General features: G+C 48.8%; 2 protein-coding genes across 2 annotated transcripts; one reads left to right on the top strand and one right to left on the bottom strand.

The window, feature by feature from the left end:
• The first annotated feature begins 8,581 nt into the window (after positions 1–8,581).
• On the top strand, positions 8,582–17,352 carry PIP4K2B (phosphatidylinositol-5-phosphate 4-kinase, type II, beta). The gene is made up of 9 exons (XM_010085698.1): positions 8,582–8,674; positions 10,123–10,219; positions 13,745–13,897; positions 14,655–14,801; positions 15,105–15,143; positions 15,444–15,557; positions 15,836–16,094; positions 16,475–16,578; positions 17,272–17,352. The coding sequence occupies exons 1-9, from the start codon at positions 8,610–8,612 to the stop codon at positions 17,350–17,352; spliced, it is 1,059 nt and encodes a 352-aa protein (XP_010084000.1). The 5' UTR covers positions 8,582–8,609.
• A 5,154-nt stretch (positions 17,353–22,506) lies between these two features.
• PSMB3 (proteasome (prosome, macropain) subunit, beta type, 3) lies at positions 22,507–24,268 on the bottom strand (the record flags this gene model as incomplete). The annotated part of the gene is made up of 4 exons (XM_010085699.1): positions 22,507–22,629; positions 23,255–23,349; positions 23,612–23,789; positions 24,161–24,268. Coding segments are annotated over 4 exons (430 nt in total), but the record flags the coding sequence as incomplete, so codon positions are not given.
• Positions 24,269–24,582: the final 314 nt, after the last annotated feature.

Below are 24,582 nucleotides of genomic sequence, written 5' to 3'. Positions count from 1 at the left end.
TGGCCCTGGCACACCCCCTCTCTGGCCCTGGGGGCCCTGAGGACCCTCTAAGGGCAATTTCTGTGACCCCATAGTGATGAGGGGGGTCTCCGAGGTCCCCTGCACACGGTGACAATCCCGTTCCTCAGCTGGCTCTGTGCGGAGGGTTACGTGTGTCTCTCTTCACCATCCCAGAATATAAAAGGGTCTTTTGGCCCTGTCTGTCCTGCCTTGTTTTCCTCCGATTTTAGGCTTCAGCTGCCAGAACTCGGGCCGTGTGTGTCCCCCAGACTCCTGGCCTCGGTTTCCCTGGGCAGTGGGTGGCACATGGGAGAAGGTTCTGTGGAAATGTCGGTGAAGGCTCGGCTCTTTGATCCACCTTCTTTGGAGGTTCCTAAGACCATCTTTATATTTTTCTCTGGAAACTTCTCCCTCGTCTGTGGTGCCAGGCACAAATCTTATACTGGAATCGATTTGCCATTACTCTCTGGATGCTGTTCTGGGAGAATATTCAGGGGTCAAAGAACTGAGAAGCCTCATCCCTTCCTAAATTAACGTGCTTTCAGGGCTCAGACACCTATTTCGCCAGTGGATTAATGGATGTTTCCTAGAGAGTGAAAGGGATTGAGGTTTAATTTTTGCCGAAACAAATACACACACAAAAAGTCAGGATTGTATTTCTAGCTTGCCTGATGATAGAATGAAAGCTTCCAAATGTGGTTCAATATGGTGCTGTCTTTCTGAGTCAAAGGATGTTCCAAGCGCTTGCTACTCAGAGCTTTGCCCAGGCAGCAGGATAATGAATTTAATCAGCTTGCCTGATGATAGAATGAAAGCTTCCAAATGTGGTTCAATATGGTGCTGTCTTTCTGAGTCAAATGATGTTCCAAGCGCTTGCTGCTCAGCTTTGCCCAGGCAGCAGGATAATTAATTTAATCAGGCTTTGATCAGTGGTGCTATTAGGAGCCCTGAAGAAATGGAAATTGGTGGGATTCTTCTGAGTTTCATTTGTGGCCTCTTAGGGACAGTTGTTGCTTGGTGGCAATTAGCTTTTTTTTTTCTCCTTTTTTTTTTTTTGGTAGCTGTCTGGATACTAGAAACCTGGCAACTTTTTTAGGCACTGCATCAGGACAATGTCACTTCTGGAGCACTTGGCTGTGAAATTTTTAGGCAAAGGGAGGAAGGCAAGCTGACAGTTCTGTATGAACGCTAAGCTAGTAATGAGATTATATCAGATGCACATTGTGAAGAAATTGCTGCCAGAAAGGAGGACGGTATCCTGAGGGGCTGGGAAGGGGGTTAGAAAATTTCAGCTGTGACCTCCTCACCCTTGGACAGGCATCCAGGATTTCCCAACAAATTCCTGCTCCTTGGTTTTCCTCCAGCTCTCTGCCGCTGATCCGGGTGTGTGTTGGGTGAGCCTCGAGAGTGCCTCGGAGGGCTGGTGGCTGCTGTGCCCGTGCTGCAGAGCAGGCTGTGAGGCTTTGTTTGCTCAACACACGAGCAGCTGCTCATCCCGGTCTGCGTTCGGGAGAGGATATTGGTGCCCTGGTTGTGTGGGAAGTGGAATTGCTTATGTGCTTCCAGCAGATGGGTCTGGGCAGTTGAGGAATATATTCAGGAGTACCTTTGGACTTTGTTAGAAATCTTTTGGGTGGTTGTTTAATGTTTGGCTTCTGGGCCACGGGTTTACGAGGAGGGATGAGTCCCTTGGCTGTGTCTGTGGAGCCCTGCCTTGAGATCCCTGCGGTAGGAGGGGGAGAAAACTGCTATCAGCACAGCCACGAGGCTGTGCCAGGAAGATTCTGTCAAAAATATTTGCATTTGAGGTGAACTTTCTCATGCACAAATCAAACAAACAACCATTTTATGCAATCCACCATTTCTGTTGACTGAAGAAATTCCCTTGGGTCCATTAACTGTGTCTGGCAGCACGTTCGGCCCTGCCTTATGTTTAAACAAGCTTGTGAGCAGCTGGTGTGAGTACAGGCAGTGATGGGTCTGGAGAGGATCAGGAGCAACGATGTTAGCACACCAAGAACAGGAACTGGTTGCTCGAACACCAGTTCTAAGCATTTTTGTTTAAATAACGAGCTGGGTCTTGGCTGTCCTGGTAGTCCCCAGCCAGTATTTAAACCGAATCGGGGTTGGGGTGGGGCTGTGGCTGGCGTAAGCGGGGCCAAATGTGGGTGGTATTAGTCCGACAGATAAATTTTGGACTGGAGAACCACAGAGGGGAGAACTTGTGCAGATAGGCGAAAAAAGCGGAGTCACAGAGGCTCACCCTTGATTTCTGAGTTTTCTGTAGGGCACTGTAAAATTCAGCAAACGTGGAGATGGTTCCAGGGGAAGCTTTGCTTGCGACGCTGTTGTCATGGCATTGGCAGAGGAGGTGCAGCTCTTCGGTGCGGGTTGTGTGCGTGTTGCTCCACGCACGTCCTCCGCGCCCTGGCTGGACACGCGTGCACGGGAGCTCGCCTGCGGCAAAGGGAAAGTTGTGATGGTTCTGGAAGGGAGAAACCATCTCACTGAACAGCGAGAGGAACGCAATGGTGTTGTGCGATGCTCTGGAAACCATAGAAACAGTTGTAAGGTGCTGATTATACCAGGCACTGGGATCCCAGTGAGTTTGGGGGGTTGTCGGAGAGGTGACTCTTGGATCTCTTCGTTAAATGAACACTCGAGTTCACACGGGCCGTGATGATGCTTCTCTAGGTGGCAGTTCATCAACTGGAAACCATCCCTGGAGCGCTGTGGATGTTGGCAGGGGCAGGGGGTAGGCATAAACACATCCCGTTTTTGTGGAAATGGGTAGATCTCTTCTGTTGGCTGTGTGGATCTTGCCCGAGGCAGCCTCCTGCGCTCCGGAGGCTCCAATTACTGGCTGAAGCACCAGCCGATCTCCCAGGACCTTCAGGAGCGGTGCCAGCCGGTACAAAACACAGCTATTTAGTATTCAAGTGAAATAGCAAAATTGGGATTTGCAGCACGCTTCTCCCCTTCTCTGCAGTGTTGTTTTTGGTGTTGCCATGTTAATTCTAGCCAGAGCAGCATCTGCCACATATCAAATGTTGAAGTCCTATAAATTGGTACTGGCGCAGGGTAAACCGTGTGTATTTGTCCTTTCCAACGCTTGCTGTCTGCTGCGGCTCTAATTGACCTCTGGAGAGTGCAGCATATGGCGGTGGCGATGATAGCCCGTGCTAACGATCGAGGCCAGTGGCTTTGTACCTTCCTGTCCCAGGATCCCCTGTTAAAATTCCAGCGGCCCTTTTCCCTCTTGGGGCACGGAGAGAAAAAATTTCCTGGGTGGTTCAGCGAGGAAAACGGGTCTCAGTTGCCTGCTCTGACACTGACTCGGGGGTAGGTCGTTTGACCTTTCCATTCCTCAGCTTTTGTTTGAACCGAGGGAGGCGACAGCTCTGCCTACCTGCAAGTGGACTGGGAGGACGGATGCTTTCCAGTGGTCCTGAGGCCAGGCAATGGGTGACAGGCTGCCCTGCATTGGTGGGAGAGCAGGGTAGGACAGATTCCTCTGCCTGTGACGCAGCGTTGTGCTGCAGCTTCGTCAGGACGCCAGAGCGCTTTCCAGCAGGCTTCAAAGTACTTTGTTCGGGAAGAGGTGGGTTTGCTGTCACTAGGGGATGCTTTTTTTTTTTTTTCTCCTCTTAAAGCATGCTGGTGTCCCCAGAGCGCTGATAGAAATTATTGACTACAAGATTCATGCTTCCATAGCGTTGCAGGGGGGTTTTGTTAGCGTGGATACTGATTAATCATGCTCTAATTCATGGAAAAGTGTATTTTTTTCTGAAACTGTTGCCCAGTCACTGTGCTGTGTTAAGCAGCGGCCAAGTTTTGCTGCAGGTGTGGGTTTGTCTCCATGCTGGTTCAAATGATTTTGCTATGTGTCTTTTACCTCCTTCCCCAGAGTATTATAAAGTTTAACTAACGCTCACAAAGTACTTTGAGATGTCTGATTGGGAGGCTTTGAGAAGAACAAAGTATTTTTTATTTTCCTGAGCAAATTCCTGTTGTAAAGAATCCTAGAGAGTAGACTCGCACACTCCATCATCTGGATCTTGTTAGTAAACAAATTGCATTTTCCCATCAATTTACTAATGGTAATTGCCACTTTGAGGCTACAGTCAGGTTTTGAAACAAAATTATGCCTGGCCCGTTCGTTCTAACAGCTGTCCCTGAATGACACAGAATATTGATGTGTCTTTTATTGAAAAGGGAATTGGCTTTGGTGGGGAAGACAAATTATCAGCTACAGATAAACCCAGCATCATACTGACTGATGTTGCTCGAGAGTTGGAGTGACCGGGAAATAGAAGCTGAGCAGACAGAGGGGAGGTGGTATTTTTCCAGCCTTCTGAGGCCAGGGGTGGCTGGAGACTTCTCAGCAGCGTAGGCAAAAATGAAATCTGCTGACGGAGGATGAAGGGCCTGGCCGCTGCTGCGGGGGAAAGGGGAGAGCTGCTGGCTGGGAAGCTGGAGGCACAGCAGAGCTGAGCTTGCTGGTCCTCTGGCTGCTGGGCAAACGGGGGAGGAGGGTGGCAGTTGTGGCTTTGGAGAGATGAGGGTCTTCCCTCCCTCACCTCCTGCTCTTGCCCCAAGCCCTGGTCCCTCCTCCAGTGGCATCGGGCAACCTCCTGCCTTCCCTCTCCTTGCTGGGGCGATCTCTGGAAACACTGGGCTGTTCACCTTGCGTGGGAAATGGCTCCTTTGTTCTCAGAGTGTGGTGAAACCAGCAGAGAAATGTGAAGCATCTCTTTCTTAGTGCCCCTGCTGTTGCCTAGTGAAGATGTCAGTTGGTTTGTCTAAAATGTGTCTTGGTTTGAAATCCGCTGAGCTGCACTGAGAGCCTCCGAGCCTGGTGCGTGTCTGAGCCTTTTGTGCGGCTGTCGGGCATGTGCCATTCGCGCCGGTCACCCCGGTGAGGGGCAGGACCGGTGTCTCATGTCTTTTTGCAGAATGCAGGTGGCAGTGGCAAAATGCACTTCTTCATGGTGCCTTCGGCGCGGGACTGATCCCTGTCAGGTTATCGGTGCTTTCTGTCCCGTGGGGGAGTAGAAGACTCCTGGCATAAGAGCACTGTGTGAAAACATGGGCTTATTTTCAAGGATTCAAGGGCAGATTAGGTCTGAAAAGCTGGATGCCTTACAGGAAACCAGCATCGTGCTGGGTCTGGAGACAGGTCCCTGATCTGAAGAGCTTGTGCTCTAAATTAGCCTTTCTTAACTTTTTCCACTTTGGGGACCTCTGAAGCCTTTGCAGTGGAGGTGTGGCAGTACCCCAGGCGCAGGCTGCTGTGCAGCACGGACCTGCTCTTTGCAGTTGCTGCGCTTCTCGAAATAGCCCGTGACCCCTGCGGCGAGGGGCCGAGGTGTGCGGCTGCGGTGCTGCCGCACCTCTGCTCTCTGCAGCTGCCTCGCCCAGAACAAAGAACCCAGTCCGAGATCTCGCTGGCCATCTTGTGACCAGCACCGGCCCCTGCCGTCTCCAGAGGTCCCGGTACAGGCAGACTCTCTCCAGCTGGGTGACATCTCTTTGTGGCAAGACGGGCAGGTCAGACCCGTGGGAACGGGCTGGTCAGGAGCCGGGGGTTGCTGGGCACCTCATTGCTGTGCACCTTGCCGTGACCTTGCCTTCTGTAGCATAAATACACAAGAGATACACACTCTGCTATATATAATCTCCTGCTACACGCCTCTCCCTGGGGAGAAGGCGAGAGAGCAAACATGTGCCAGGCGTTAGTCACGTTGCTCTCGGAGGCTGCTCAGATTCCACCGGGATAAGCGCAGGAGAGGATCTGCGGAGGGGTGCGTCTGCTGCTTTCCCTTGGGCAGGGTCTCCTAGTGTTTCACTGGGCACCAGGCTGCAGGACCTGGCCCGAGGAGCCTTGGGAGGAGGCGCTGGATGCTAAGGATTGTTCTGCGAGAAGGGAGGGCTTGGGATAGCCCTTTTCCAAGGCAGTGTGGGAGCTTTTCATTCCTTTCCTTTGGCATCCTGAGGAAAGCTTGAGCATGAGAGTCACTGTGGGAGCACACAGTGCATGTCCCTCTTGCTTTAAAAAAAAAATAATAAAAAAAAAAAGTTAAAAAACCCTAACCAAAACCACATTTGCTTTCAGACTGGTGTCAGGAGCAAAGGCCCAGTGGCCACTGGACCAAGAGCTGCCCTGTGCGGTGGAGGACAGGCTGTGAGTGCTGGGCCTAGAAGTGGCCAGTTCATCCCTTCGGCAGTGATTCCGATCCCTAGCACAAACCCCTTCCTTCTCCCTGTCTCCTCCAGAGCCAGAATCCTGGAGCATCCAGAAAGCTCTGCTACATGGAGCTGGAATAGGGGAAAGGCTTCCGCAGGGGGGATTTTTTTTGGCTGTTGTCAGGCTGTTGTATCTTGGGAAGAGTGGGGACATCTTTGAAATGAGCCAAGATATCCTGGTGCACCATTTCTGCCAGTCAGGAGACTTGCAACAGGTACAACATTCGCTTTGAGGTTTCTGCTTTAGCAGAAATGAGGGCATCCAGAAACATCTTGACATCTCACTTTTGCTAACATTTGTGTCTGAATTTCTGGCAGGGAGGAGACAATCTCCAAATCACTGTTCCCTCTCAGCCGTCAGCACCCTTCCTCCGCTCTGGAACAAGCTGCTAATAGCTTGTTTGTGCCTTACCCACCGTCGAGAAGAGAGCTGAGAACAGGCGTGCCTACGGAGCTATGCTGTCGGGCTTCCCCTCCTGTTAGACAGCAATAATTAGAGGCTGGAGGCAGCGCCTCTTTCCTGATCCAGAATTAGCTGTTATCTCTTCCCCCCTTCACCTGGGGGGGGAAATCACTGCATGGGGTGCAGTAGCTGGGAGCTGAACCCCAGGATCTGGGAGATGGTTCCTCACCTGCGGGCCTCTTGCCTTTCCTCTCTTCTGGCTGCAGCTCGAGGAGCGGCTCAGTGCGGGATTGAGCCTTTAGCTGAAGCTGGGGGGTATTGGCCTCCCTGCTCCGTTGTGAGGCATATGGCATTATTTATTCATTCATCTGTGCAGCATTCTCCATACATCCCAAAGCACTTTATGGGAATGCTTAATGCTCCTCGGTGTTGCCGTGAAGTAAATCCTGGGCAGGGCTTTAAAACCACCGTTCCTGTTCCTAACAGAGCGGTGGCCAGTTCGCTTTCCGCTTATCTGTTGTGTGGGATGACTGTCTCTGAAAATAGCCGTCTTTTCTCTTTGCAATGTGTGTCTTTTTTTTCCAGTCTGACGTTTGATAAATCTGGTCTGGGTTTTTATTGGTAATGATGGAAAAAGAATGTGAAAAATACGTACCTCATCGAAGGCTTGCTCATATGGTGAGACAGCTCGCTGCGCATCTCCAGAGCTGCGACCTCCTCGGTCCTTGCAGAGCTGAACTGTGCTGCAGATCCCCTGCAGAATGGCTCCCTTGCTCCTCCTTTCACCTCTGCCTCCTTGGAGGAGATGCAGCAGCAGCTCTTTGGGCAGTCCTGTGTCCCGTTGTGTGCAGGGAGCACGGAATCCCAGAACTGAAGTCTGTTTCCTTGGGCTGATGTCTTGGACCCTCCTCCCAGGAGGCAGGGAAGTGCTGCATGCTTTCCACGCATGCTGGAGGTCTCCTGACCTGCCAGGCCTGACTCCAATGTTGTCTGTTTCTCTCCAGCGTTACCTGCTTGGCACAGTTATTCTGGGAATGGAGTTGTAATGAAACCGCTTCCTAAATCCAGCACGTTACGAGCAGCTCAGTTAGATGGGACTCGTGTGATTCCTGGGAAGTCTGTGTGAATGAATGACACTGGGGCCGTCCTCAGAAAAGGCAGCTCGGAAACGTGCCTCCTCTTGACCTGCTCTCGAGTGCTGGCACAGCCTTGTCAGTGCACGGGCTGGTCTGGAGCGGGGTAGCCAGATATAGTCCAGAGGTGGATTTTTTTTTTTTTTTCCTATTACTGATGCTTTCGCTGCTGGGTGCTGTAGCATGAGCCTGTCTGTACAATAGTAGCTCGACGTTCATTCTTCTGCTTCCCTGTATTCCTGTGGCTGCCGCACATGACTAAGGAGCAAAAACAATCTAGTGGAGTGACTCATCCCTTCAGAGAAGGTGGGATAAGAGCTACAAGAGACAGCAAGCACAGAAACAGCATCCAGAGGGGAGCTGTGCTGTACCGCAGCTGCCCAGCGTCCGTTCTGGCTGGCCGTGTTGAAGACTTTGGTCATCCAGGATTTGTGACAGTGAGAACTAGTTAAGAAATTTTCCTGAATAAAGGCAAAGGCGATTTATTTAAAAGATAAAATCTGCTGTTTCTTGGTCTGTATGTAGGTTTGTCTCAATTCTAAGCTGCATCTTGGATGATCCATGGAAGGTGAACAGATGAAAGAGCTGAGGCTGGCTGGGGTAGTACTTGCCACATGATTGAGTGAGGTGCTTCTGTGGCCTGTAACCAGTGTTCTCCAGGCTGCTTCAGCACAGCAAGTTCCTCTGCAAGTCTAAGGGGTTATACTGCTCCAAAACCAGCTGCTGGGGTGTTTGGCTTCCCTGTAAGTTCAGCGGAACTTGGGTTTTGAGTTTCCATTTGCTTTCTCTTTTAGATCAACGAACTCAGCAATGTTCCCGTCCCTGTCATGTTAATGCCTGATGACTTCAAAGCCTACAGTAAGATTAAGGTGGACAATCATCTATTCAACAAGTAGGTGCTTCCCAACTTGTCTCTGGCTGTCTTGTGCTTTGGTTTATGTCCTTTGAGTGATGAGAAGTCTGCTGAGGCCAGGCTCAGAAGTGGTACTACTTAAAGCTACTTACACATAAATATTCACCGGACTGGCTAGAAGACGATTAATATTTGAGAGCTCACAAAGTGTAACTTGGCCTAGGGCTGGAGTTCGCTGTGCATCTTGGTTTTGCACAAAGCTGATGCAGGACTGTCTCTTGACTCCTGCTGTGCCCTGTCTGGGTGTCCTGTCCTGACCAGCAGAACCCAAATCCTGAGACCATGGAGGAGAGGGCAGGAGTTCGCTCTCCAGGTCCTGCCGGGTTCCCTTCTCTTTGAGACTCTTCACAGGAGACAGCCATGAAGCTGCATGAAACCCCTGGCCCATGGGGGCTGTATGGAGTTACCCCCTTCTCCTTTTCCCACAAGATCAATTTTTGGAAGCCCTTTTAAAGCCACGGTTGTGACTGGTGCACAGAGCTTTGTTCTCCACCCCGGCACTGTGTGTGTGCGGGTCTGCAGTGCTCCCTGATTAATGCTTCGTTTTCACTCAGTTTCACAGGAATCAGCTTTTGAGAGTGGGAGTGTGATTCAAAAGTTTGTCTTCTCTGGCACCTACAATTTGCAGTATCTGCTTTTCCCTCTTCTCCTACATAGATTTTAGTTTCCCACATACCGGTGCAAAGGATTCTCATTGAGAATGAGCTGCCAAAATCCCCCACTGTGTCCAAGCAGGAGCATCCTCTTAGCTTCTTCCCACTGGGCAGAATAAGATCTCTGGTGGGGAGTAGCTGCAGCACCCCTCAGCAACGGGAACATTGTCCACTGTGCTCTGGGGATGCCCCGTTGCCAGCGGGCGAGGCCTGGCAGCAAAGCTCGCTCTGTAACGGTTGGGACTGGTCTGGAACATGCCAGACTGGAGCTGATTCACCCCATTTTCTTTGTGTTCTGGGTGAGATGGTTTGTCTTGTGTTGACCTTTCTTTTGACGCACGAGTGATCTGATCTGATCTGAAATCAGAGCCTCCCCCCACTTTCCTCCAGCTTTTCATCTTGAACAGTAACAGTGTGTTGCAGGGGGCAGCTGTGTTACTGAACGGAACAAAGCAACAAAGGAGGAGGAAAGAGAGAAATTATTCTGTCAAATCTGTGCTTGTGACAGGGGAGATTATTCTGTAAAACAGACATCCTCATCCGAAGAGCCTGTTAATCAAAACCTGGATCCTGCAAACATTTCTGTGAACAGATGACTTTTCTAGGCATCCAAAGAAACAAGCTGCCCTAATGAGGGCAAACACTGGCAGAATAGGGCCCGTGTAGGTAGGAGGGGGCTTGGATATCCTGGGGGCTTAGCAGTGAAGTGGGAGAATTGAGTTTGATTTCACAAGCTGATCATTGCACAAGAATATCTTTTCTGCTTTGCCCTAGGGAAAACTTGCCAAGTCGCTTTAAATTTAAGGAGTATTGTCCACTGGTGTTCCGAAACCTCCGAGAAAGATTTGGGATCGACGATCAAGACTACCAGGTACCGTCTCTTCCCTCCCTGCCCTCCTAACACCTTTCTTTAGGACAGAATAACCGAGCTGGCAGAGGAAGTACAATATTAACATTCTTGTGTGGTCAGTTTATGGGCTAATAATTATGGTTTGAATGGTTTTACCGTAACCCCAAGGGCCCCCAGCAACGGAGTAGACTTTGCTGTGCCAGGCACTGGGCAATTGCAGAATGAAAAGACGGTCCCTGCTCCGGAGAGCTTATAGTCTAGGCGTAAAATAAGAGGCAGCAGATGGTTGCAGACAGGCGAGAGCTTGAGGATAACAGTGATCTAGTGCAGAACATCTGCAAGGAAAATGAGTCTGTCGTGTTTTTACAGATTCGGGTGCTGCTTTAACCAAGCACATGTGCCAAGCGTTGGTGCTGTTGAACTGGATTTATCGAGGTGGCTGCTGCTGTTCTGGGACATGTCCCCCTAAGGCCAGAGGCTCAGATTTGCCTTGGAGGGGAGAGACATTTTCTTGTATTAATACTGCTGGGCTTCAATCCAGTAAAAGAGAGACGTCGCAGCACTTGCTGCTACAGCAGGGCCACCCTTCCACACACGGCTCTTAGTCTTACGCACGCAGGAGCTGTGTAGTAGCAGGCTGCTCAGAGACCTCTTAAATGAGGGAAAAGCCAGTGCAGAAAAAGAGGGTGGCTTTGATAGCTGAGTGGCCTTTAGCAGGCCAAGTGTTAGGTAATTAAACCCAGTATCTCTGGCACTCTGCTGCAGCTGATAAAGGTTGGCAGTGCGCCAGCACTGACGGGTCAAGGGCTTCAACTAAAATATTCACTGGAATCTGCCAGCCCAGAGAGGCACGCTAGTGCCAGAGCGCTGGGTGAGTGCTGCAAGCTTCTCGCTCTCTCCTTTCTTCACTTCATGCACAAGCCCAAACATGCTCCCTGCTGCCTGCGTTGTGGGGAGAGGAGATGGGAGCAGAGCTCTTCCTGCTGCTCCCCCCATGCTGCTTCCTGCTGGTGGTGTATGTCCACATATGTCTGTGTATACACCCTCCCCAAGCTTGTCAGAATTCTCCCCGATTATGTCTAGTTTATTGCCTGATCTCCCCCTGTTTCCAGGTTAATAGAATGAAGAGGTCTGGTTCCTCACTCCAGCTGCATGGCTCACTGCGCTGGTGAGACACTGGATCTACTGGATCCAGTTTCTGGACTCGTGGTATATGTAGCACCTGCCTCCCATCCCTTGCCCCTTGTTCCCAGAGCAGCTGGTCCCTCTGTGAGAAGGGGTGACCTCTGAGGATGCTGGGATCAGCCTTTGGGGCTTTTTGCTTCTTTGTGTAACTGAGTTGCCTCTCTCCTGGCTGCCAGAGCCCATCCTACTCTGCTGCGTGTTCCCAGGCATGCTGGGCACTCCGAGGGTGTTTGCTCAAAGTGTGACACGTTTTTCGAGCAGAACTGACAGTCGTCTTTGCTTTTCTTCTGCAAGGGGCCAGCCATTCCCAGGAGGAATAGTAAATGCTGGCTGCTGCCTCGCGGCTGCCTGTCACAGCTCTGGTCTGGGTGGCTGCCCATCTGCTGACAGAGACAGAGCTGAGCCCGGCGTTAGGAGGCTGGTGGCGTTCGTTGTGCCTGTGTGTGCTCAGGGCCTTGTAATTACCTGCGAGCCGTGAGCTGCGCACACAGATCTCTCCTGCTCGTGATGGAAGATCTCTTAGTTTCAGGACAGGGCTGTTCAGTCCGTGCTTTTCTTGAGCACATGCCTGTTAGATTATTAATTTAATTTTTTTCCTTGTACTGTCAGGCCTGTTTTCTAGGCAGCGATGGCATTTTGCCCAGCAGAAGCAGTCCCATTGCTTTCTGGTCTGTTGACAGTAGTCCATGCCAGGCTGCGGATGGCTCTTGAGGAGACGTCTTGGCCAGCAGCACCCTGGGGCTGGCTGCACCAGGGAGTCACTTTGTGTGCCAGCTTCCTCCATACCTTTCAGTGTACTTGCATGCAGTGAAGTCATTAGCTCCTAATAATTTTTTTTTTTTCCCAGTCCATCCGCTACAGTATATTTTAGAATTTTTTTTCTCAGTTTCTTTTAGGAAATTATCAGAACCATGTGAAATCACTTACATAGAAGCACCCACAATCTTGTGGTTCTCAAGTTTGTCATTTAGGCTTTACCTGTTGCTTTGAAGGATTACTTCTCCAATCTCTGTCGTAGAGCAGTTTGGCTCTTTAAAAGTGTCCAGCTAGAACAGAAAGCAGAAAACATTAATTGAGCTAAATTCAGGTGGGTAAAATGTGATGGCTTGAGTGGGAATTGAGCCAGGATGCTAAATATAACACCCGATCTGTGGAGGAGGTGGGAGTGACGGGAAGGGAACAAAGTAAACCTAAGGGCTGTGAGTTTGGTAATGTCCATATGTGGTCACGATTTCTGCTTCCCATCTCCTCTAGAGGAAAAGCTCTGTGGTTTTGAGGTGAGGGGTGATTAAGCTGTGGAGCACAGACTCATTTGCAAATGTCAGCAAGAAGCAAGAGGTTTTTTTGTTTGCCTTTATTTTCCTGACAGTTTCTAAAGCCGTTGGCAGGAGTAGAGTTTTTCCCCTGCTTCATTAAAGTTTTAAAAGCTTTAAATGCTTCATTCTGAAAGGAAACCTCTCGGCTCGCTTGCAGCGTGACACGGTAAATCCCTCTTTCGCAGCAGGCTCTGCTGGCCTGCGTGTCTGTGTCTGCAGAAGAGCAGGCTCCCTCTGCTGTCTGCTCTCCAGAGCGCTGAGGGAAGGAGAGAGCAGTGTAACTAGCAGCTAGAAAAATACATCATGAAATGCATCGTCGAGCCCCGAGATCCTGAAAGACACGTCTACCTCGAGCTAAAGACCACTATCCAGGTGTCAGTACCGCTGTGTTTCAGAGCAGGGCTTCAGGGGTTTTCCAATTGTGCTGCAAGTACGACAAGGAGCCGCAATGTTTCGTTGCTAAGGGTGGAGACAGGGATATAAAGACGGATGCTGGTGGTTGTTGGAAGAACCACCAAGCTATTTATACTCACAGTCCTTTTCATCTAATTGTCAGGATAGCAGAGGCTGAGGGTGGCTTTTGGTTTCAGGATGACCTGTAAAGAATTCCCAAACAGTGAGACATTTGCCAGTTCAGGCTGTTTTTTGATGGAAAAGAAGGCAGGCCGTTTCATTCATTTTGTTCTGTTTTTCCTTAAATCTTGGAAATATCCTATCTGTTCTTAGATTTTCAGGAGGAAATGCTAGGAAGTCTTGGCATGTGTGTACTGCCTTCTTAACCCATTGGTAAAAACATCTTCAAAAATGCATGCCACTCACGATCGGAGCGTGTTTGCAAGTGTGCTCCGAAGCTTGGCCAGGACACTGTCACAGTTACGAAGGTGGAACACAAAGTCCCTGGGATGTCTGTTGTTCCAGAGCCAGGTTGTGGAGCTGGCCCTGGTCACTCGTGTCTCATCTCCTTTCCAAGATTGCTCTTCTTTCTTCTCCAGGGAGGTGGCAGCTTCTGCCTCCCCTCCCCACTTTTTTTTTCTGGTTCCCTCAGAACTCGGTGACAAGAAGCGCCCCGGTGAACAGTGACAGCCAGGGCCGATGTGGGGCCCGGTTCCTCACCACCTACGACAGGAGGTTTGTCATTAAGGCAGTGTCGAGCGAGGATGTAGCAGAGATGCACAACATCTTAAAGAAGTACCATCAGGTACGGTGAGTCTGGAACCCTGGGAGGGGAGGTGGTGAACATCTTGTGATTTGCTGGGGAACCGGAGCTTGGATTCACAGTGTGCAACCTGGCAGAGCTTGCAAATAGCTTTTGCCAAAGAAAACTGTTCCTTAGCATGTGAGGGCCAGTTATGGCACAGCTGCCTGCTGCTTTGCAGTGCCAAGCCCCTTCACAGCTCACCCTGTTCCTTATATCAATGAATTATGGATTGTTGGTACCTGAGATCTGTAAACATGCTCCTAATTCAGTCCTTTGAATCAGACTTTCCAGAGGGACCAGAGAGGGGACAATTACATGCAGCAGGGAAGGGGGGGGCAAAGTGGGACAGTTGGAAATGTTCTACCCTGGTCCACATTATCTGCCGGTCCATCTGCTCTTTACTTTCAGATACACTTGCATAACCACGAGAAGTGAAGTTAGCCACTGCCAACACCAGACTCGCCCTGCTGAGCCGGGGTGACAGGCGCACACCTAGCCTGTTACAGCAGGCTGGACACGCACACACAGCGGGATGCTCTGTCTCAGCTCAGGGTGGAAGATTCTTACAGTGCCCTAACTTGCTTTTCTTGAGAGCCGAGGAGCCATTTGCAAGCCTTCTTTCCTTTCACATCAGTATCAGATGGCTGGAACTGGAGGCTTTGCTATCAGCTTCTTGCTGAGCTTGTGTTCTGTCAGAGATCGGTTTTGTGTGACAGTACCGTCTTTCTCTGCCCTTCCCTTCCCCACTCTCCTCCAGTTCATAGTGGAGTGTCATGGGAACACCCTCCTGCCCCAGTTCCTTGGCATGTACCGGCTCACCGTGGACGGAGTGGAAACCTACATGGTGGTTACCAGAAACGTATTTAGTCACAGGCTGACTGTGCACCGGAAATATGACCTCAAGGTGGGTGTTTGGAGGGCAGTTGTCGAGCTGAGAGCTCCTTTTCCAGGAGGGCGGGAGCTGGTCTTTGTAGCACCTCCTTGACAAGCTTCTGGGCTTTGCGTTTTGTTCAGGAAATTAGGTTTTGGGGGCTCTGGATGGGGCTTCACTTGAGGCTCAAATGCTGTTCCATGAAAAAGGGGTTGAGCACTGCTTTTAAAAATACTTTCATTGTTTTTTTATATGGAGGAATTAAATGGTGTCAATGAATTTTTTGGGAATATGATACATAGTGCAGCAATGCTCTTTTCTTTATTCTTTTGTCAGGGCTCAACAGTATCCAGGGAAGCAAGCGATAAAGAGAAGGTATGGACCGTTCCTGGCCAGCCTTTCCTTCCTCCTGGTCGTTGGAAACGGATGGGATCCAACTGACTTCCCTTTTCCAAAGGGGTATTGAGCAGGGGATATTAAATGGGCCTTGAGTGATAACCTGTTCCTGCCCCATTTTTCAGGCTGTGCCCAGTAACAGCTTTTACAGCAGATGCTTTTATAAACCAGGCCAGCTCCTCTCAGATTCTTGGCTTATCTGAGCATGTTTGAGTTTGGTTTCTGGACCCATTAGGGGAGTGGCACTGTGGAGAATTTGACACGGGCTTTTTGTTGCAGGCCAAGGATCTACCAACATTCAAGGACAACGACTTCTTGAATGAGGGCCAGAAGCTGCACGTTGGAGAAGAGAGTAAAAAGAACTTTCTTGAAAAGCTGAAGCGGGACGTGGAGGTAGAGTTTCCTGGGGGACACCTTTTAACTGGATCCTCACTGAGGCCTCTGGCTCAAGGGATGCAGCAGCGACTGAAAAGCGAGTCATTCCTGGATCAGTCAAGTGATTACAGCCAGGGTTGTGCTGAAGCAGTGGGCGTATGAGCTCATGTAGATTCTCTGGGATCTATTAAGGGTTTAGCTCTCACTGCAGCCCTTTGTGTTGACGAAGATACTGGCAGGGTAGGACTGAGGGTTTCTGGTGGATGCTGTTGTTCTCACTCATCTCTTTCTCCCAGTTTTTAGCTCAGCTGAAGATTATGGACTACAGCTTGCTGGTTGGGATCCACGACGTTGACCGAGCAGAGCAGGAAGAGATGGAAGTGGAGGATCGGGCAGAGGACGAGGAGTGTGAGAACGATGGTCTCGGAGGCAACCCCATCTCCTCCTACGGCACACCCCCCGACAGCCCTGGCAATCTCCTCAACTACCCTCGCTTCTTTGGGCCTGGAGAGTTCGATCCTTCTGTCGATGTCTACGCCATGAAAAGCCACGAAAGTGAGTCTCATGGAATATTGCCCTGAAGAAGGTCTGGAGGGCAGAGGAGAGGTGTCCTGTGGTCTGGCTGGGCTAAATGGAGTGGAAGGACTGGCCACAGAGAGAGAGAGACCCTGCTGAGTGTCTCTGCTTTGTTGTTGCGGATGGTGTGAGTCGGAACGGGTAGAAGTGATGCTTGGAGAGTAGTGACATGGTCAGAGAGCTTGTAGGCCTCTGGTGCGGTGTTTCCAGTCATTCTCTGTCCTTCTACAGCCTCCAGCTGCCTTGCTTTCTCTGCTAGTTGCATCACAGCGGATCTGCTGTGTATTTCTTAAGGAGGGGGGTGCAGCTGGGCTTTGCTCACAGCTCAGGGTGTGCTAGCGACTCTCTTGCCTTGCTAGGTGCCCCCAAGAAGGAAGTGTACTTCATGGCCATTATAGACATTCTTACGCCATATGATGCGAAGAAGAAAGCTGCACATGCTGCCAAAACGGTGAAACACGGGGTAAGCAGCCTGCCGCCCGCAGGGAGGATGGGCTTTGGGGCTTTGCTTTGCCTGCATGCCTGCGTGCGTATGCATGATGTCTCCTGATACTGATTTTTCTACCAGTATGGAAATTCTCCAGTGATCCCATGCCCAAGAACAGCTCTTCCCTCACTTACTGTCTCCTCAGACTGTCTCGGAAAGGCTTTCCCTCTGGTGGTTTGGAGATGACTTGCATTTATATCCCAGTTTGGGAGGTGCTTGATTTCCCTGGTGTGGCCCAAACAGCCTCACAGAGGAGGAGAGGGCTGGCTGCAGGGAGACATACTACCCTGTCCCCTTCCTGGGGCCAGTCCTCTTCCCTGGCAGCAATCCGGAACTTCCCAAAAGGGCTTTAAAAAACCCCAGGTTAGTGGGACATGGAGTTTTTCAGGTTCCTTCCTCTCTAAACCACGAACAAATGCAATGCTTTGACTCGGTGGTCTGCAGAAGATCCAGCTGGAGCTAAAATCGGTTTCCTTTGGGATCTCTCTAGATGTCTCTGGATGCTGTTTTTTCCTAGAACTTGCAAGTTGTTATGGGTCTTTCCTGGGAAAGACAGGCTGTGCTGATGTGATGGCTGCCTGCTGTCCTCCCTCCTCCACCCTTGGCAGCGCTGCAGGGTCTGCCCTTCCAGGAGGGTGTCGTGACTTGTCTCTCCTCTCTGCCTTGCAGGCTGGGGCAGAGATCTCCACCGTGAACCCAGAGCAGTACTCTAAACGCTTCAATGAATTTATCTCCAATATCCTGACATAGTCGTCTTCAGCCTTCAGCGAAAAACAAAGAGAAGAGGGGCTACTTCCAAACAGAGAAAACAGCCTGTGACACTAAAACAGACACTGTAGCAGCTCGTGGGGTGTGCGTGTGTGTGTGTGCAAGGGTGAGTGTGTGGCACTGTGTGATGTAAGAGAAAACTAATTCTAGGTGCACCCTCCAACAGTCCACTTGACCCAGGTGGAAAAGTGGGGTTTTATGTTACAGAAGTGCCCAGACATAGATTTGAGGGCTTTTTAAAACAAGCAAAGTGCATTGTTTCAGCACTGCTCTTTCTAATGATGTTTTCTCCTCTGTGATCAAGAGAATCCCGTAGGGATATGATACATGGCACTGTATAGAAGGGGTCACTCTAGATCACGTTCAGTGGGAGTGAAGCAGTGCCTGATTCCACAAACTACTACTTTTTTTTTTTTTTAATGGGACTGTCTTTACCAGAAAGACATACAAGCCCTTTTATTTCCCTCTTGGTAGGAATTGGAAGGAAAATAGCTCACCATTTCAAGGATGGAAAATATTACTCTGATAAGGAGGAGTCACTGAACTTTAGGTAAATTCAGACTGGGACACTTTATATTTTTTGGTTAATTTAAGTAACAAAACCTTTTTTTTTTGTAACTGCACTTGATTTACAAGAAAGACGAGGGAAATGAACATCTACCAAAGATGATCGCTTAAAAAAGGTATAACTCCTAGAACCTAAAAAAAAAAGAAGAGTGAAAAGTAGTAGAAGCATTGAAAAACTTCCTGTAATAATGTGCGTGGACCCATTGTGCTTTAAATTGGCCAACTCTGAAGATTTCATGAAAAAAAAAAAGCATTTTGTACCTGTAGATACGGGATAGTATTTGACTATATGGAACGTTTCCCTGTCGCACCTCGGTCACGACTTGCCGTGTCTCTGAGATGACAGCCTCACATCGCAGTTCTGCCAGTGTTAATCTAGCTAATGTTCAGTCTTCCTTACCTGCCCGATCTGCAACAGGTACTTGAATTTGTTTCCTGACAGAGGTTCTTTGGTTCCTTGGTTTATTTTTTCAATGGCAATGTGACTTGCACACGAAGGAATTGGACTCGCTACCAGTGGGGAGTGCTGGGAGCTGTGACTGTGGAGCAAGTTCCACTGCTCAAGAGGACTCAGGACTTGAGCTGTGATGATTATTTTTACTCTTCTCTGCTCCATACCCCTCTCTAGAGCGACAGTCAAGGAGTGGAAATGTTTGAACACTTGCGCCAGATTATTTCCCCCCCTAAGGAATTGGAACTGATTTGCGTGACTGAATAACGTCCTGTTTTGTCTCCAGAATGCTTGTAATATTTTTCACAGCGAAGCTTGTCAGACTTGCTTTGGGTTTTGTTAGCTTTGCTGTACAACTGTTACAGATCTTTTGGGGTTGGTTTTTTTTTTTTTTTTAGTTTTCTTTTTAAGCAGGATTTAGCGTTTTTGAACAACCCTCTTGCAGTTGAAACATGTCGCTTATCTGCCTTGAAACTGTTTTCACATATGCCTTTGTTTCGGGAATAAGCTGTTTCGAATGTCTGTCCTGTGCTGTAACGCGTGCTACAGTTTGCTGTGTGGAATTTGGTCCTTTCGAGAGATAACTGGTGCTCATCACATCTTGGTCATTTCCCTAGACTAACGCTAGCTCTGGTCTGGATTCGGAATGTGGGCTTGGGGTTTTTTTTTTATCTTCATACCCACGTTCGTGATGTGAATCCCATAGGTCTCAACTTTGAAGGGGACAAAAGGGAGCTCAAGTTTCAGCCCATGAGAGTGCACTGTAAATAGAGTCTTTAAGAAATCAAGAATCAATATTAGGGGTCATAATGGGATATGAATCTTTGTATTCATTCATGGGTCATTCCCTTTGACATGGGACAAATTTCTTCTGCCACCGTAGTCCAGTCCCTGTTGTGTGTGATGTGGGGGCTAACACACCACTGTCTGGGAGGCTGAAGAGTCTCATGTCTTAAGGTGTGTAGCTGGAAAAGCCACAAAACAAATGCAGCTCTGAGAATATGTTACAAAAGGGAGGACTTGGAGGGTATCATCAGCTTAGTTTTGTGGGCATTATACTGGTTGCTTTTCTCTTAAACAATAAGCACTTAAGTTTACTATCAATTAGAAATTAAATACCAATCGCTTTTTATTCTTGACAGTTTTAAAAATCTGCATTGAATCTGCAGCTTTGGCCTGGTAAGTTTGCCATTCTCCTTTGGGGAAACTAGCTTGTACCTTTTAAACTGTTTATCTTTAAATCATGTTATTAAAAAAAAAAAAAAAAAAGACGAGAAAAAAGGGGGAGGAAGAGAGAAGGAAATTAGTGAAGTGCAGACATCCTGCAATGAGACACTACAAAACAAACAACCCAAAGAAAGTAGGAGAATGAAGCTTGCATAGCTAGGAGCAACAGTCTCATTCACTGAATTTCATAAACAGGAATGAAATTAAAATGCAGTTAGTTCCTGCAGCAATCTTTACAGCAGTCACGATGCTAAGGGCTGAAAAGCAGTTAGCTGTATTTTCTTATTCCACTCCAAACCAACTCCAGCTAGAATTAAATTGGCTGTCTCTGGCTCAAGTGTTACAAAAAGCCCCATAAACTCTCCTCGCTTTAGCACTTCCCCAATTCTGCCACTTCTGTCAAGTTGCCATACTGTGTGTATTAAAGTAATTAAATGCAATTTTCTCACTTAACGGTGTATTACCCAGGTATGTAACTTTGTTTAACATAAGCATTTTGTATATTGTTTACATTTTGAGAGGTAGCATTACGTTAAAAATGCTAATTTTTGTTTCTAGACAGTATTTTTATTACCAGAATAAGAAGTGAAGCTGCAAATATTTGATTTGTTTTTAAAAGGGACTTTTTCTTTTTTTTGTTGTTGTTTTGATTTTTTTTTTTTTAATCATGTTTTAGGTCACTTTTTTAAACTCAAGTATTTAAAAGGAAAACCCAGCCCTTTCAATTCTGGTTTTACAACTGCTTGTGCTAGTTCGTTGAATGTTCCTGGTGTGAATTTAGTTCTAGTTTGCTGAATGTAGATATTTCTGTCTGTAGCATGTACCCTGCAGAACACCTTACACTGAAGTGCATTTGACTGAAAACCACCCTGGGCTGGAAGAGTTGCAGTAGGTAGGCAGATCGCTCAGATCCTGGTCAGAGTGTGTGATTTTTCAGGAAATTGCAGTGCAATTTTTTTCGGTCAACTAGAGTTTCAAAAAAGAAACAGTGCAGTGTCTCTCTGCGTTGCCCGAAGGCAGGGTGAGTTTGTGTGAGAAGCAAGCTGCAGATCTGTATTTCTGCCTGTCCTGAGGGTCTCTCTCTTTCTGAACACGGGCCTCATCTGTCAAAATTTAAGAACTAAGAACTGCTTTGAACCTAGAATTTACATCTTCCCTGTTGAGCTAGCTCCTACAGCGTACATAAGAGTGGGAGAAGTCACGGTTTGGGTGCTGTTCTGCTCCGATAGTGCAATAAAAACCATTCCAGAAGACGTTGGGTCACCCTTTGGTAGGACCCAGGTGTTCTGGAGGTACCAGGCAGCGCCCGCCCTTGGTGTCAGCGCGAGGAGGAGAGCCTGGTGTTTGCTGTGTGTAAGAATGTCAGCAGGAGTTCCCTTCTCACAGCGAGGAGCAGTGAGATCCTTCCCTCTGGTCTCGTACGTGCCTCTGATTGACCTGGTTTAATTATAAAAGCCGTGATCATGGAATTCATCCCAGGGAGAACTTCTGGGGTAGTAGGTGACTCCAGATTTCCTGCAGAAGTGGGGCTGTACTCCCACAGCCAGGAATCCTGGGTTTGAATTGGATTATCGTGATCGGCAAGAACACTGAAACACTTGAGTCTTAGGAAGCTTTTCTGGGAGGAAGCTCCTGCTTTCCTCTCCAGAGCGCTGCCACAGCTACCTTCAGTGGGGATGTCAGCTGGGGACTCGCCTTTTGGCCCAAGGAAGGGCACAGAGCAAGGTTGTGTTGTAGTTAAGGGCTGCGTTTGGTGGGGTTGTGTCTCAGCCTCAACGGACGGATGCCTGCCAGTCCTGTGGCTACCATGCAGTCTTTCTAGATGCCTCCCTTTGAGCTGCACAAAGTGCTGAACCTCGAGGTGGTACAAACCTTTCAGAAATCGGTGTGGGTGTCCTCAACTTGGTTGAGCGATCTGAGACAGATCGTCCTTAAAATAGCTCCAAAAACAAAACAGCCATCCTCTCCCCATCTGTGTCTTAATGCCCCGTTTCAGGTTTGCCCGTCAACTTCCCCCACTCCTGCAGAGCCGTTCTCCGGTATCCGTATTAGCCACTACTGATTTTCCTTGCTCTTTGAAACGAGTATCTTGTGTAATAGTGATGGCAAAGCTCGGGGAGCCCACTGCTGGTCATCCATCATTTTTAGTGGTTTTGGTTTTCCCCACTCAGCCGTTGTGCGGGTCTTTGTTCAGCTGCACAATGCTGAACGCAGCTGGAGGGAGATGTGTCAAGCGAGCGTATTACACACAGGTCACAAGGGTGGGCAGGGCTAATCAGTGCAACTGAGAAAATGTGAATAAATTAAGTTTAATCTAAAACTAAAAAAAAAAAGAAAAGCATTCTAGGTTTTTTCACTGCTGTTTTTTAAATAGGAATTTTAAGTCCTCTGTGCTTGTCTGTTTGCTAGGAGCAGTTTGAGACACTGTTACTGTTTTGAAATGCATGCATGTTACAAGATGAGTCTCCAACCAGAGAAAAATAAAATTAAAACTTTGTGTACATCCGTTCCTTACTGCTGTCCTCTTTAAAGTGCTCTCGTGATCAGCTGTCAGTCCATGAGGTATGTGGTCATTTTCAGTCCTAGATTAACCACCACTGGAAAAGTCTTTTTATACATGCCTGTAAAATGGGGAGGGGGGGTAAGTAAGAACTGATTTTACCAAGTCCTGGATATGGGAACAAATCAGATTTATCAGGAAAAGGGAATGCTGCTGACTCCCTGGGGTGCAGCTGAGGCTCAGTCACTCCCATCTGGGTGTATGGAGGGGGATTAGTATAGGTGGCTCAGAGCAAGGTAAGCCCTGCTACTGGGTAAAACCCAAGATCTTTCTGATGGCTTTAGAGATGAGAACTTAATCCTAGCGTTCAGACTCAAGAAAAGGAAAGTTGACTACAATAGACAGTTTTATTTAAAAAAGTTGCAGGCAGACTGGGATGCGAAACACACAAGCAGATGTGCTGGGCTAGTCCATGCGAGCTTTCAGGGTCCTGGTGGTGATCTTGTCTTTTTCACTAGAGGGAGAAACAGAGAAGACTATTAGTAACTCTGCATTTAATACCTACAGACAGGCTGTCCCTTCCTTAGGAAGCTGTAGGGTGCACGGGTGCTTTGTTTGCCAGTGCAGGCAGGACCATCTGAACGTGGAGGTGGCTGTTACAGCCAAGTAAACCCCATCGTCCTGCTGCTTCACCCCAGGGGGGCTCCTGTAGTGCCTGGGATACTGTGGGGAAACAGCACCACGAGCAAAATAAGCTGCTTGTGTCACTCTGATTGCAGAGTCTGGAAATTAACGTCATACCCAGCTGTGGCAAAGAGCATCCTCTTGGCCAGTGCTACCCCTATGTGAGGAGTCACGCTCCTAAATTCCGATGGGAATGCAGCCAGGGAATCCCTGTGCAGCAAGAGTCTGAGTCAAGGATTAATTTCCCATGGCTCCTGCAGTTCTAGCAACAGCCACAGACTGCAACAGAGAGCAGCCATGAGAAATAAAACACTGAGAAGGGACAAAACATTGCTCGGGATGCTGCTGGAAGGGGCAGGATGAGGGATGCCCTGGGAGCCCATGCCTTAACTGACTTTAACACGCAGCTTGTTAAATTCTACCTCTGTTCTGCAGGGGAAGAGAGCAGCACTTACATGATGTGTACTACCACGCCCATTCCAGATATGGCGTCTCTGTCCACTGCATTCAACATGGCCTGCGAGATTGTTTCAAAGAGGTGATCGGGTTCCTGAGGAACAGAAGCTATTTTAGTTGGTGTAAAAATTGAATGTTGAGTCATCAGACTTTGTTCAAACCCCAAAGTCTCATCCAAGACGCTGCACAATTTTTCCTGCAGGCTGCTGTAAGCTACAGCCTCTTTGTTCTCCTGAGCTCCTTGGGGAAGTACCAAAGGACAGAGCTGTTCGTCCAACCTGCGTATCTCAGGTTCTCCAGTTAACAGCAGGAGGCTGAATCCAAGAACCAGAGCTGAGCCTGGCCACCTCACTCACCATGTCGGGCTCCCAGAGGGACTCGCACATGCCGTACATCTGCTCGGAGCAGGTGCCGCTGACCACAAAGTCATCGGTTATCATCGGGCAGCCGATCAGGTCTAGGGAGCAGATGAAAGGTTCGTGTGTTATGGGATCCAGCCCAGCAATGACTGGTTCTGTGTAGTAAGGTCCAAACCTGTGAAGAAGAAAATGGCATAGAGCAGTCCAACCACCATGACGCAGTTCCACATCCCACGCAAATATCCATACGAGGAAAACATCCCAGCCCTGCTTCTGGTGGGGGACCTTTCAGGTCAACCTAGAAGCACCCTGCAATGCTTTTAGCACGGCAAACAGAACTAACTTGTCCTGCTTCAGGATTATTTTAACAATACCCTGTTGCAAGGAGGTTGAAGATAACATTGTCTCTAAAAGTCTCCTTTTGCCATACCACAAGTAGTCTTGACAGGAGCCCTCCTCAGCCTCCCACCTTTCTAGAATCAGATCAGCTCTAGCACCACAGCCTTTGCTGACACATGAACAGCGACTCCGTTGTTTGATAGTTACCGTCTCTCGTAGAGCAGATTGGAAACCATGCTCATAAAAGTCTGAGGTTTGATCTGCCTGCCTTCCTTCAGCTCATAGAGATTCAGCCTGAACTTCAGTCTCTGGGCACTGCAAGAGATGAGAATCGGCATTAAAGCAGAAGCAAGTTCCTTTTTCTTTCATGTTCACCCAACTCTGAACCGTTCCACTGCACGCTGACAGATACCAGCTCCTGATGTGTGCCTGAGGCAGGTGAGTATTCCAGATGCAGCTCCTTTATACCTGAAGTTATTAAGGCTTAGCAGTGATGTAATCTTAAATCACATGCAGCTTTATTTTAAAAAACCCCCAGTGAGGGGATACCACAAGGAGGAGAGCTGGCACCCAGCTATTCTATCTCCCCCACCCCCCCCACAAATAAGCAAAGCCCTTTACGCTCAGCC

Source organism: Pterocles gutturalis, unplaced genomic scaffold (genome assembly GCF_000699245.1).
Source record: "Pterocles gutturalis isolate BGI_N339 unplaced genomic scaffold, ASM69924v1 scaffold20015, whole genome shotgun sequence".
Classification (NCBI taxonomy): domain Eukaryota; kingdom Metazoa; phylum Chordata; class Aves; order Pterocliformes; family Pteroclidae; genus Pterocles; species Pterocles gutturalis.
The sequence above is the reverse complement of the archived record's forward strand: the minus strand, read 5'-3'. Positions and strand labels throughout refer to the sequence as shown.

What these genes read in the sequence shown, in the direction of transcription:
- PIP4K2B (XM_010085698.1), top strand. Translation starts at nt 8,610, where the DNA reads ATGTTAATGCCTGATGACTTCAAAGCCTACAGTAAGATTAAGGTGGAC. An exon ending in TCGACGATCAAGACTACCAG is followed by an intron (nt 10,220 to 13,744) that starts GTACCGTCTCTT and finishes TGGTTCCCTCAG; the next exon opens with AACTCGGTGACAAGAAGCGC. An exon ending in ACCGGAAATATGACCTCAAG is followed by an intron (nt 14,802 to 15,104) that starts GTGGGTGTTTGG and finishes TTCTTTTGTCAG; the next exon opens with GGCTCAACAGTATCCAGGGA.